At 41.2% G+C, this 12,732-nt stretch overlaps 1 protein-coding gene across 1 annotated transcript in view; it reads right to left on the bottom strand.

Annotated features, from left to right (window-relative positions):
• Nucleotides 1–12,732, bottom strand: part of Cped1 (cadherin like and PC-esterase domain containing 1) — a 252,839-nt gene that overhangs the window by 29,168 nt on the left and 210,939 nt on the right. The window contains exons 16-17 of the mRNA XM_051175736.1: nucleotides 11,433–11,550; nucleotides 4,680–4,816 (exon numbers count right to left, since the gene is read on the bottom strand). Of these exons, the coding sequence (XP_051031693.1) occupies nucleotides 4,680–4,816; nucleotides 11,433–11,550 (255 nt within the window). The remainder of the gene's footprint in view (nucleotides 1–4,679; nucleotides 4,817–11,432; nucleotides 11,551–12,732) is intronic.

Raw genomic sequence — 12,732 nt, 5'->3', positions numbered from 1 at the left:
AGATAGAGAGAGAGAGAGAGACAGGAAATAACCACTAGGGTAAAATTAGTTTAAAGTCAGTTTTAATAGGAGTCACACATTTACCCTCCCCACACACCCTATACACACAAATTTGTAGAGAATGGAATTTTTCAGCTGTTTTGACTGCCCCCTCTTTTCCCTTGAAAGCTCATTCTGTGCTTCTTTTATCAACATTGCTGAAGTGAGAGAAAGTGATGGAGGTGTAGGAAGTCCAGCTCTGCTCATTTGCCATTAAGTGAGTCTCTTGGTCAAAGTTTCTGGAGACATGAACAGCTTTTCAATCTCAACTGATTGGCGTCTTGTTCCTTCCCTGCAGGTAGGCTTGCATTTCCAAATACAGTCTTGGCATTCATTGGTGTGAACAGTAGGAAAATCATAGTAACACAAGGCGATTTAATGAAGCTATTTGGAGAATCTAAGGGAGGCCGAATGTTTCTTGAGGGTCTAACTATGCAGTAATTCTCAGGGGCTGAGTCAAATCCTGTTGCCATTGTATCATATTCTTTGGAGAAAGAAAAATCAGTGCAACATGTTCCCCGTAGCTCAATTAGGACTCAGAAATCTGCTTCTCTTGTAAGAGAGTGTGTTCAAACTCCTTCTTCAAGGCAATAGTTAAAACTGGATTTTCATTGTTAAGGACCTGAGGTTTCGTATGAATTAACGGGCGTCAGGTTGGTAAGACTGGTAGAAAAGAGGCACACGTTGGTAAAATCTCACTTGCACACGGTGCACACTGCAGGCACCTGACATGCATGCAGGCACAGGCACCAGCCCACCATCGTCCTCCCCGGCACAGTCCCGCCCTGTTGCCAGCTTGCCATTTGCACCCATTCTCTCCTGGTTTGAATGACAGAATTCTCACAGAAGATGCTCTTGGGGAAAATGAATATGCCTAATTGTTTTTTGTTTTGTTTGTTTCCCAATTGAGCCATTTCAAACTAACTCGACAGCTAGATGGCCTCTTTTTTTTTTTCTTTTTTCTTTCTTTTTTTTTTTTTTATATAAGCACTTTCTTCCTCTCTGCCTCTTCTCTGGTAGTCTTGCCAGACCATCCTGCATCTGGTGCATGCCTCTGGGCTTCTCGCTGGGGTTGCAATGACCATGCTTGATGACACTGAACACTTCTCTTCATGGTCCTTATACTTGAAATCCAGCTTTGAGGGGTCCTGTTGTACACTGCTGGAGCAGAGTCTTAGCTCAGCAAACATTAGATGAATGCATGAACGAATGAATGAATGAATGAACGAACGAACGAACGAATGAATGAATGAATGAACGAGCAAACAGTTTGGCATCACACAGTCAGAACTTCATAAATTATCTATAGAACTCTCTACCCTGTGCTAACACTTTCAGGCATAATGGACAGTGCAGCATTTCTCAGACAGGCAACAGAAATAATAGATAAGCTTGATGAATAAAACTCATTTCATCAGGTAGAATCAGAGCTTGGCTCAGATTTCCTGAATGTCAGTCTGAGGATCATCTTATCTCATTCCTACCTTGCTATCCATATATGTATGCATATATATATATATACATACATATGTGTGTGTATATATGTATATATATATGAATTTTCTGAATAGCATGGCTAATGTAGTAGTTAGCAACAGTACTGACTATTTGACATGTTAGGAAGAGAGGCAAAAAGTCAGCATTCCATGTATTTTAAAGAATAAAATATTATATTACTTATTTTCCTACTTTGTATGTACGTAGTATCAGTTTGGTGTATGTGCACATGTAGAGGTGTGTGCACAGCCAAGGTTGGTGTCTACATTGTATTATGTCTTTGCTCTTACCGTTTGTTAAATCCAGAAACTTTCCATGTACATAAGCAGGTTTATATAGGTGATATAAGCAGATACTGATGGTATTTCTTGATATATAAATTATATTGGCTTTGTCTCTCAGTGCTGTATTTTGAAATTAAACGTCCTCTGTCTCCCTGGCACTCAAGTCCTGTTACAGTCCCCATACCTCTGTGGAGGGGGCGCGTTTCTAACTCTGATTATGTCACTTCTTTGCTAAAAACGGAGAATGCTTAATGTTGTATATAAACTAAATTCTTGGTAATGAACAAGAGTCTTTAGGGCAATGCCATTGTGGGGGCAAGTGTGAGACCCTGAGTGTGCCAACCAGTACAACCTGAGACTACGGAAGTCACTATGGTAAGCCCTCGGTGCTACGTGCCAGCCCCGGGCCTCTCCCAAGTCATATCAACTACCCATAAGCTTTGGTCCTCATGCGCTATCATGACATATCTTTTTCAATAACAGTAGAAGACATTCCCTTTTCATGCTGCCTCACAGAGTTGATAATAACCAGCTTGGTAGTCAGTAGAGACAATGTGGAACACTGTGGAGGTGGTTAGTTTAGACTGGGTATTGAAGGTAGAGCTTCAATGACACAGTTGTGGCACTTTTTCTGTCATGTATGAACACAAGAAGAACCACGAGAAACTGGCAGTGACCTCAGACTCCCCACATTAGAACTGTATGTTTGACCCACGTAGTCAATATTAGACTATGGTATCTTTAGCTTTCCACAGAGGTGAGCAGTCCACTGTGGAGCGTTAGATCATAGTGACTTATCATTTTACAGATGAAGAAAAATGAACCCGAGAAACAAAGCCACATAATTAATTCACCAATTTATTTGCATCTACTTCTTTTCAGGTCAATAGACTGGGACACCTTGGAATTGTGTCCAGCCCTCTGGTCTCTGAGGTTAGATTGGAACTCTGGGTATAGAGCAGCTGGTGTGACAAGCATGATTGTCACTGTTACACTGCTTCCATTCTAAGATGCGGGGATGCACAGTTCAAGTTTGTGCTTACAGATGTAGTCACAGTGGCTGTGAATTTTACCAGTGAACTCCATCTCTGAAAACCTTAATTTTCTCAAGTAGACATTTGTAACATCTACCTCACAGAACTGTGATTAAGAATAATAAACATTTTCATTTATTCACTTACCCAATAAATATTGATTGACTTATTGATTGATGGTACAGGGATTAGAACCAGGGTCCTTGCATAGTTTAAGTTTTTACCACTGAGCTCTTCCCTAGTCATACTAATATTTATTAAATGATTATGTGTCACAAACTGTATGCATCAATGAGACTATTGTAGTGAATGAAGCACACTTCTACCCATGATGAAGCTTAGAGCCCGGCAGGTGCACTGTTCCTTCCCCAGAAAAAAGGGCTGTTAATATTTCAGACAAGTTTTTAAAACACTGTTTTCTGGCTCTATCCTTTAAGATTTAACCAATATTGCTTCTTTATAATACAAAAAATATAAAAACCCAGAGACTGATATTGGGGTTCAAGCTTCAAGCTGAAGATAAGAAAAAGCAAAGCAGCCAGCCACTAGCTCTTACCTGTACCTCAGGCTGAAAGGGCTGTCATCTCCTCAACGTGGCTGGAGAATAAATTTATATATACATGAGGCCCTTTGCTTTTTCCTTTTATACCTCTAAAATTTTGGGATTGAAGGAGTGTGGTCCCAAGTGATCACAACTATATGTGAGCGGTTTCTCTTTAAGACTGGATCAATTTCATGTAGCTAATTTTGGCCTTGAACTAACAGAGATCCATCTGCTTGTCTCTTGAGCCCCGGAACTACAGGTGTGTGCCACCGCCTGGCTCTATGGCTTGCTAGTGTGGCTGCTGAGATTAAAGGTGTATATCACTATTGCATGGTGCTATGGCCTGTGGCTGGCTTTGCTTTCTGTACCCTCAGGCAAGCTTTAATAATCATAATTAATATATCACCACAACTTCTTAATTATTGGATATGTTCTCAATCTTGAACATCACTATACTTCTGCTGAAACCAAGAACACATTTATCTTCCTGCCCTAGACCTCCCCTGTTCACATTCTTGGTAAGCTAAATACTAACAGAAAATTTGGCATGCATTCCATACTGTGCTGTTTTAAAACTCAGCTTTTGAAATTGACCTGCCCATATGTGAAAGCTTACACATAAGGATAAGTCCATCTGATAAAAAGTACGTTGAAAATCTGGTTAAGATTACTTACTTGATGTCAACCAAGCATCTCAGTCTATGAGTTCTGCCGGGCTCTACCTAGTCAGAGCATGCCTAGCAAGAAGAAACTGCATTCCAAGAAATCAGCTTAGGAGCCTCAATAGACAGTGTCAGCCTGGTGAGGTCCACGTGAGACCTGCCCAGGAATGCGAAGAAAGGTCAGCAAGGTTAGAGGGTAAACACAGCAGCACACACTTGGTAAGTTCTAGAAGTGAGTTTTGCATGCAGGAGCATTTTGCTTTTTGTACTGAGCTACAGATGCTGTTTGAACAGTGGTGTCTGCTAGAGCCACAGTGATGAGGTTGGCTGCTTTGATTTGTGCTGGAAAACCAGCATGGAATTGGGTCAGCACAGCACATGACTTTAATATCCTCCATCTGCCAGATAAACTCGTTTGGAGAAAAACAAACTTGTGAGCAAGAATTATTAACGTTTTTCAGTGATAACATCTACATATAATTAAAAAAGCCAAGTGACAGAGAGTTAGTTTTCCTCTCACTGCAAGAGGGCAGAAGCTGGTATACCACATGCAATTGTCTGGCTTCAGTGCCCCAGATGGCAAGAATTCCAGGCTTCCCCAGCTGAATGCAGCACCTACCTTCCTTCCTCGCAGGCACTGCTGAAGTTCTGGCTTGGTTAGGATGTCATGTCGGCAGTTGTGTGGCTGCCAGGTTATTTCTCTCCAGTCACAGGTCCTGTTGTCTGAACAACTAAGGCAAGGCACAACCCACTGTCCTGGAATACACAGCAAGACTTCATTTGGCTTAGTTTCTGCTGGTGAAATTACACTTTGCAAGCACAGGATTCAGTGTCATCCAACTACAGAAATTAACATGAGAAGACCATTCTTATCTAATAAATCCAGTGGAAAGATGTATAGCGGCCCCCAGATCAAGCAGAAGAGCAACATGACAGCATGTTGTCAATAACAGTTCATGTTGAATTTAGGAGTGAGTTCTGCCCCACAAAACTGCGTAAGAACAGAGGAAACAGGTGATTGCGTGCTACTCATCCATTAACTTGCATTTGAAATTCAGTAGAGCTAAAGTCTATTGAGAGTCTCCAAGTTGTCAGTGGGCCTCACATATTTATCAACCTGACACATCAGGTTATCAGTACAATAAGAGACATGTTTCCCTTACTCAAGAAATTATAAATGGAAGAGAGATATATTCGTGTTTTGATAATTTATAATTTTCAAGACTGGTTATTATTCTTTCATTTGATTGATGGCACATTGGGTGTGTTTATTTGTTTATTTCCATATTTTTAAATGGCTGCATCATCTTGATTTCCTTATAACTTGGATGAGGTGAGTAGTGTGTGAGGATTTGGTGTGAGGGTGCAATGGGCTAATATATTTAAGCATAGTGCTAATCTACCTGTTGTTACGGGCAGAGTTTTTCTGACTTTGGATTAATAAAGAAAAAATTTAAAAAGCTACGTAGGTGTTGGTGGGGGGTGCACTGTGGGTGGAGGTCGCCAGCAGTTCCCGGAGCTGGCACTCTCTGCCCATCTCCATGTTAATGCCTTAGGGTATCATTTGTTTATTTCCACTGTTGCATTGCTCTCTCCAGGATGGCTGGCCTGGAAACTTCTGAAGGGTTCTCCTGTCTCCACCCCTCATCTTTCCCTAAGACGTCCAGGGTTATAGCTGTCTGTGTAGCATCAGACCAGGCTTTTTGCATGAGTCCCAGGGAGTGAAATGTGGTCTCTAGGTTTATGCATCTAGTGCTTGCACCCGCTGAGCCATCTATCTCTCCAGCCTCAAGACAAATATTAAATAAAACTTTGTGCCTTTTCCAAGTCTGATTTGTGAGGCTGTGTGCAAAGTCTCTAGTGTGATATGAGTTGCAGTGGAGAGATTTTCAACCTTCAGCACATGAATATAGTACCGATTACATTCACGACCTCAGGGGTGTCAGAATTGTGTATGTGAGCGTTGGTGGGTGTTGAAACGGTTGTAAATAAGCTACAAAGAGAAATATAGGGCATGGCCTCTACAGATCTGCCACAGAAAGGGGAAGAAGGTGTCAGTACATTAAGAGAAAGGAGCTGGAAGGGGGAAAATAAAAGGGAAAGGACAAGACGAAATTATGAATCGCAAGACAGGAGAGGACTGCACACAGGAGTAAATTTGGCAGGTAGATCGGCAAGTGAAGCAGCCACACAGAACTGACGTTCCCTGGAATGCAGGCACATAAGCTCTCCTCCACACACACTTTTCTTTTTTCTGGTTTTTAAATGCAAAGAGAATTTCAGAAAATGGCCTTATCCAATGTCTGCACACGAGTACGTTCAGCTTCAGGAATGGTCACCATCACCATCGTCGTCACCTTGCCCCTTGGTAGATCAATCCTGGTGAGGTACTGGGTGCTATGACATTAAAATGTCACAGGAATATAAAAATAGCTAGTACTTTTGTGTGCCAATCATACTTAAGGGGTTTAATATATGAACTCATTTAACCCTCGAAATCATCTTGCCACCTCTCCAACTGGAATATTCAGGAAGATGAAGGCAGTGGAGCAAGGATTTGAGCTGAGCAAGCAGGTCCACACTTTTAACTATAATCCTAAATCTAAGGAAAAAAGCATTGATATTCAGATTCAAGGGTTACCATTTATCATTAGAGATCTTAACAGTATCCTGATAGGTAATGCAAACTTAAGTAGAAATGTCTGTGGTGGTGAAATAACTCAGGCTGTGGAGACATACAGGTCCCCAGGCTCTGCATCCTCTGGTTAGTTTGTGGGACTCAACACTGATTGCAAATCTGACCCAGAAAACTTTTTAGAATCCCTGTGCCTAGGGTGTGGATGGGTGCAACATTATGTATGAGTTTTACCCATCTCTCTGTATATTTTTAAATGCTTTCAGATGGTTCCCTAGCAAAGCCAAGGTTGCAGCTCTCTGTTTCAATTGGACAAATGACTTAATGTTTTCATGATTAAATTTACTACTTTATAAGGAAAGTATGTATGCACCTGCCATGGTGACTGGCACTTAGCTAGCTGGCCATAAATAGATTTTAGTCCTGTGTCCTAACCACAAGTATGCCGTGGTGGTTCATAGTAAAATGAAAACAGAGGGTTTTCTGGAAATTTCGTTGGATGGAAACAGGACTTTCCTGAGAGACGAGTTTCAGAAGTATTGAAAGCATGATATTTTGTGCACAGTGAAAGCATGAGCCTGGTAGGAGTGAGGCAGAACCAACTGGCCTCGGCGTAGACTTCACGCCCTGGGAAAGAGTGGGGTCTGCCACATGAAGGCTGATTTCACAGTGTGCAGATGGAGACAGAGAGGACAGAACTATTGCTCAAGGACAGAAGGTGAAGAGGACATAGAGGATTTTAAGTGGCAAAAGAAAGACATTTGCCTCCAGAGGGTGTGCAGAGCCTGGGATGGAGTTGGAAGGGAACTCAAAGCTGGTCCTCATCACACTCTTGTTTCACAGATGCAGTAAATGGAGGCATCAAATGAAGTGAGTTTAATACCAGAGCTAGACCATAACCAACAACCTCCAATGTGTTGACTCTGATAGCATGTTAGGTCACTTTAGAGCAAAATCAGGGGGAAATGACACAGGAATAGGACTCAATAGTACTTTTGAAAAGACCCCATTATCGGATTATCTTAATGATTTTTTTCTTTGCTTTCAAAAAGTTAAATTTAGTGGTAAAGAGCACTCAATGGTTGTTCTTGAAGAGAACCTGGGTTCAGTTCCCAGCACCTACGTGTGGCTCACACACATCTGTAACTCCAGGTCCTGGTCTCCCCAGACATCAGGTGTGTACATGGTAGGTACATGTAGGCAAAACACTCATTCACATAAAATGAAAAAAATTAAAAATTTTTTCAAGTTGAATTTACTCAGTGGCTTATGTGTTGGTAAAGACAGTGGCTGGCAGTTTTCCCATAGGATGATGGAATGTTAGGGAAGTGTTTTATTTATTGTTTTTAATCAGATCCCTATATATAAAAGAGCATCATGCACCCAGTTCCCCAATCTCGCTGATGGCTAACTTCCCACAGACTGAAGCCTTCTGTGGCTACTTCTGTTATGAAGAAAAAGAGGTCATCTGTGGGAAACATTCAAATATGGATGCAATTAGTTTTTGGGCATTAAGTTTTATATACATTTTTAAAAAGGCTTGATTTGGTATCTGCAAACTTGGCCCCTATGTCACATACTACTGCATATTTATGCAGCCGCGACTTTTTCGGTGTTTTTAATCAGTTAGCAACGCCTTTATTTACTGTGAGTTGAAGTGGCCATCTGTACAACATCTGTGAGACTGGGATTCTTGACATCTTAAATGACACCAGCTCTTAACTAAAGTTGTCAACAAGGAGGGACACAAACTCTTTGCTATACATTTAAACAGAGTGAATCCAAGCTATAACTTTTGAAATCAAGTATGATATTATGTTAAGTAATGACATCCTGGGGAACGAAACTGTCCTTTAGAAAAGTTATTTTATTTATAGTTTGAGCTCTCTGCTGAATGCAGATGAGATTTCAGCCACTTGAGTGAACTGTATTGGATGGCATCATGGAGAAAAAATTTTTTTGTCTTATAGAACCATGGTGGACATAAAATCATGTAAATACTAATTTCTACTGTATAATCTCATAAAATAAATGTTTTTAAGTCAATAAAACATACATTATAAACATTGGAAGTACTAGGGTTTTGGTGATCACACTTTATTATTAAGAATAAGTTATAGAGAAATCTTTTCATTGTTCATATATGATGATTTGTTTTTGTTATTATTTAATGATCATTGTATACTTACTCCATTTCTCTAAATTAGAAGTATCACTTTTACTTTACTAAGCAACTATTATCTTATTTCCAAGAGACTAGAAATCACTTTAGAAATAAAAAAGAAATGCAGTGATTTAAAAATATCCAAGCTAGTGTAATTGAAAAAATAGTTCGGTATTATTATATTACAGGTAAAAAGAATAGATTCAGTTTTGACAAATAGTTGTAGCATGTTATTAAAATAGCTTTTGGAGCCAATGAATATTTAACTAAACACACAACTGCTAAGTAGATTCCATTCTAGCATCATCTATCATGACAACTTCTCCTTTCACACCAAGGAAGTCCTGTTATGAAGGACGGAATTATCTCTGGGAACACACAGTACATTCTAGAAAAATATTGTTCAGGCTTTGTCAGTATTTTAGTCAGTATTTTAGAGAGCTGTGCTCTCTCTTCCTCCCTCCCTCCCTCCCTCCCTCCCTCCCTCCCTCCCTCCCTCTCTCTCTCTCTCTCTCTCTCTCTCTCTCTCTCTCTCTCTCTCTCTCCTTATCCTCCTGGTGGTGTCATAGATTTCTGTGAAAGGAGAAAAGGTTTAAATCTTGGTTTAGTTCCATAAGCCATTTTTTTTTCTTTACTAACTATTAGACATTGGGAGACCACTACAGACAATTTATGTTCTCGAGAAACCTAATCTAAGGAAACCATCAGTAAAAACATACTGCTCATGCGCACTTGACGTCTTAACACATGTACACTGTAAGACATGCAGATGCTCCTAGGCCCATATATTGTGTTCTCCATAAAACATAAAAATAAAAATGATTAGATAGAAAGCAGATGCACATATATTTTCATCTTTATTAGCTTCATCGCCAGGGCTGCTCTGTGCTGTTCCCTCCTCTTCCTGGGTACATGAGGCTGTTCCGGAGACTACTGGTCTCTGACACCCTTGAAGGAGAAGGGAACAGGCACTATGGTATGGACTTCTCTGGGAGCATAGAGAAGCTACACTGGGAATGTGGCGCAGTGAGGCTGGCTAGAGAGGAGGGTGTGGCATCAGATGGCAGGAAATGACTCTCAGGAGGAAGTCTTGTAATTTTAGGCTATAAAGCATGGCAGTCAGTGTGGAGGCCTTCTCTGAAGGGGTCTAGCAGTGTGCCAAATCAAGTCCATGCACTTAAATGACAGAATGCTGCTTCTCTGTGACATCCTCCCCCTGGGGAAGTTCAGACAGAGCCGTTCCAGAGCCCAGCTGACGTGACTGCTCACTTCACAGGCAAAGACACACTGCTGTCTGCTGAGCAGCCAGTGTCATGAACTTAGAATGGAAGAGCCTTTGACTCGGTTGTCATACAAGGAGTAGAATTAAGTTGTTTGATGGTTGTCATAAATTGTCAACTGATTAAAACAATACTGAACTGAACACATAGGTGTCTCCTTTGAAGACTGAGTCTGTGTCTCCTTCAACAGGCAGACAGAGATCACGGCACCTGACCCTCCTTAACAGGCCAATCCCTCCCCGACTGGGGCTTATTATTTAGAACACATGTTCAAAAATAGGAAGTACCCACATTTGCTAACTCCATGCCGAATTGCAATTTGCCCTGCCCATTTGGGAAACGCATTGCCCGTTCCAGCAGCCGTGTGAAGTTCACGGCAAGGCTAGGCAGCTGTGTGTGTTTTCTCGGGCCTTTGGGAGGAGGGGAGTCCTGGGGTCAGGATGGAGCAGTTACCAGGACAATTGAAGAACACATGCTCTGAGTCCCAATCTCAGCACCAGCTTTGTGTGACTGTACTCTCCCTGATGGAAGTTAGATTGCAGGTCTGGTCATGGCTCAGGAGAGATGTAATGCTGCATTTTTATAAATGCTCAAAATATGGTCATTTCCAATCATTTGTATGCAAGGAAAATGAATTCTTTAAAACTGGGTTGTTATTTTCTACCTACCAGGTGTGAATTATGTATGGGTTATGCATGTATGTAGTAAACTGCTGTAACATGAAAAAGGGAGCTGGAGATACAGCTCAATGTGTGGAGATGCTTACTTCATGGTCGGGAGACCTCTGGCTCCCAGAGACCCACATGATGGAAGGAGAGAACTGACTCTCATGTGCACACCTCGGCGTACACACACAACTGAAAATGTAATAAAAACACAGTGGGGAAAAAAAAGCCAACTTCCTGCCTTCATGAAAGCAATATATTGGGAAGAGTGACACTAAACAATGAATCACATACTTAATTTAAGTGTTGTAGGGATTGTGATACAAGAAAAGGACAGGGCTAGGAAACGAAGCTAGAAGAAAGCCCCTGGCAGATTTGACCTCTGATCTGCAATTTCTTGATGACTGTGGGTTAGAAACGAAGCATGCAAAGGGTTTGATGAGTCAAGTGTTGCAAATATAAAAATAATGCATTTACGTTTATAATATGTCTTGCTGTTTATGTGTGTGGAAAATGTAGGATCCTTGTTTAAAACCAGGATAGGATAGACTAAACATGTACTTATATTCTAGGGATATTTAGAAGAAATAGCTACAATATTTTAGAGAAACGATAACCATGACATCACCTTTAGTGTCCCCAGATGGACAACTCTTTATTTTAGGCTGTGAAATGGCTTCAATGTAGTCTGAAGAAATAGGCTGCAACCCACAGGTTTCTTCTGGTTTAATCAATAAGCCGCAATCCTGCATTAAAATGAAAAAATAAAAAGATAGCTGTCACGCCATTAACAGATCCCTTGATAAGAAAAACAGTAAGACACAGGGCAGTAAGGCAAATCCGGGACTCACTAGCTGGGCAGCTTGGCCTACTTGGTGAATTCCAGGTCAAGTTCTTGCCTTAGGAAGAATGTTGATGGCTCCCAAGATTGTTCTTTGGCATCTGCATGCATGTGGTCACACATGAATGCCCATCTGCACACACATGTGCACCTTGTGTACACACACACACACACACACACACACACAAAGAGAGAGAGAGAGATTTTGTGTGACAAGTACCACTAAGATTAAAGGGGAACAAAGTCAGTGGGTCTCAGAAAAGGATGCTACTCCCCATAGGTGGATATACTGTGTGCTCCTTGTATGGAGAAAGAGAATTGTGGGACACTTTGGAAGAGCTCATTAGACTTGGGAATTTTAGATCTAACCATCCTGTAAACTGGAGGTGGTATTAAGTCACATGATGGAGCTTTCTCATTACAAAAGAGTGAAGGGTAGTGAGTGGAGAGACCGGAATTGCATCACATGACCTCAAATGCTGTGACAGACTGTCTTAAGTACCTGCACAATAGCTACCCATATTTCCTTCCCACTTCCCTTCGACTTTTGTTGCCGTTGTCGGAGGTAGTTATGTGCTTCATGTTTAAAACGATCTATTTCCCAGCATTACCTGTAGATAAAACTGGTCACAGGGATATCTGTGGCCAAGAACTGTACATACATTTCAGGTGTGGGTTTCTGGAAAAGATTGAAGCCCCCAGTAAAACATTTTCCTCCCCACTCTGCATCTCCTTTCATGTGAGACACAAATGTGAGACTAAGGAATGAGAGGCCTTCTTGTGATCACAAAGCAACTTGGATCAGAAAGGGTAGAGGTGACGCAGTGTGGTTACTTCCACAGATCTCACAATGAAAGAAAGATGTAGTGGTATGTAATGTATTAAAGCTTGACTGAGGATTCAGAAAAGCAAAGTCAGCCTCAGGCTATAGAGATCAGGCAGTGGTGATACACACCTTTAATCCTAACAGCCAGAAAGCTAGGGTGTGGTAGTACACACCTTGAATCCTAGGACTCAGGATTAAGAGATAGATGGATCTCTGTGATCCTGATCTACACAAGTTTGAATCAATCTAAAACAGAATTAT

This window comes from Phodopus roborovskii, unplaced genomic scaffold, assembly GCF_943737965.1.
Source record: "Phodopus roborovskii unplaced genomic scaffold, PHOROB, whole genome shotgun sequence".
NCBI classification, from domain to species: Eukaryota; Metazoa; Chordata; class Mammalia; order Rodentia; family Cricetidae; genus Phodopus; species Phodopus roborovskii.
The sequence above is the reverse complement of the archived record's forward strand: the minus strand, read 5'-3'. Positions and strand labels throughout refer to the sequence as shown.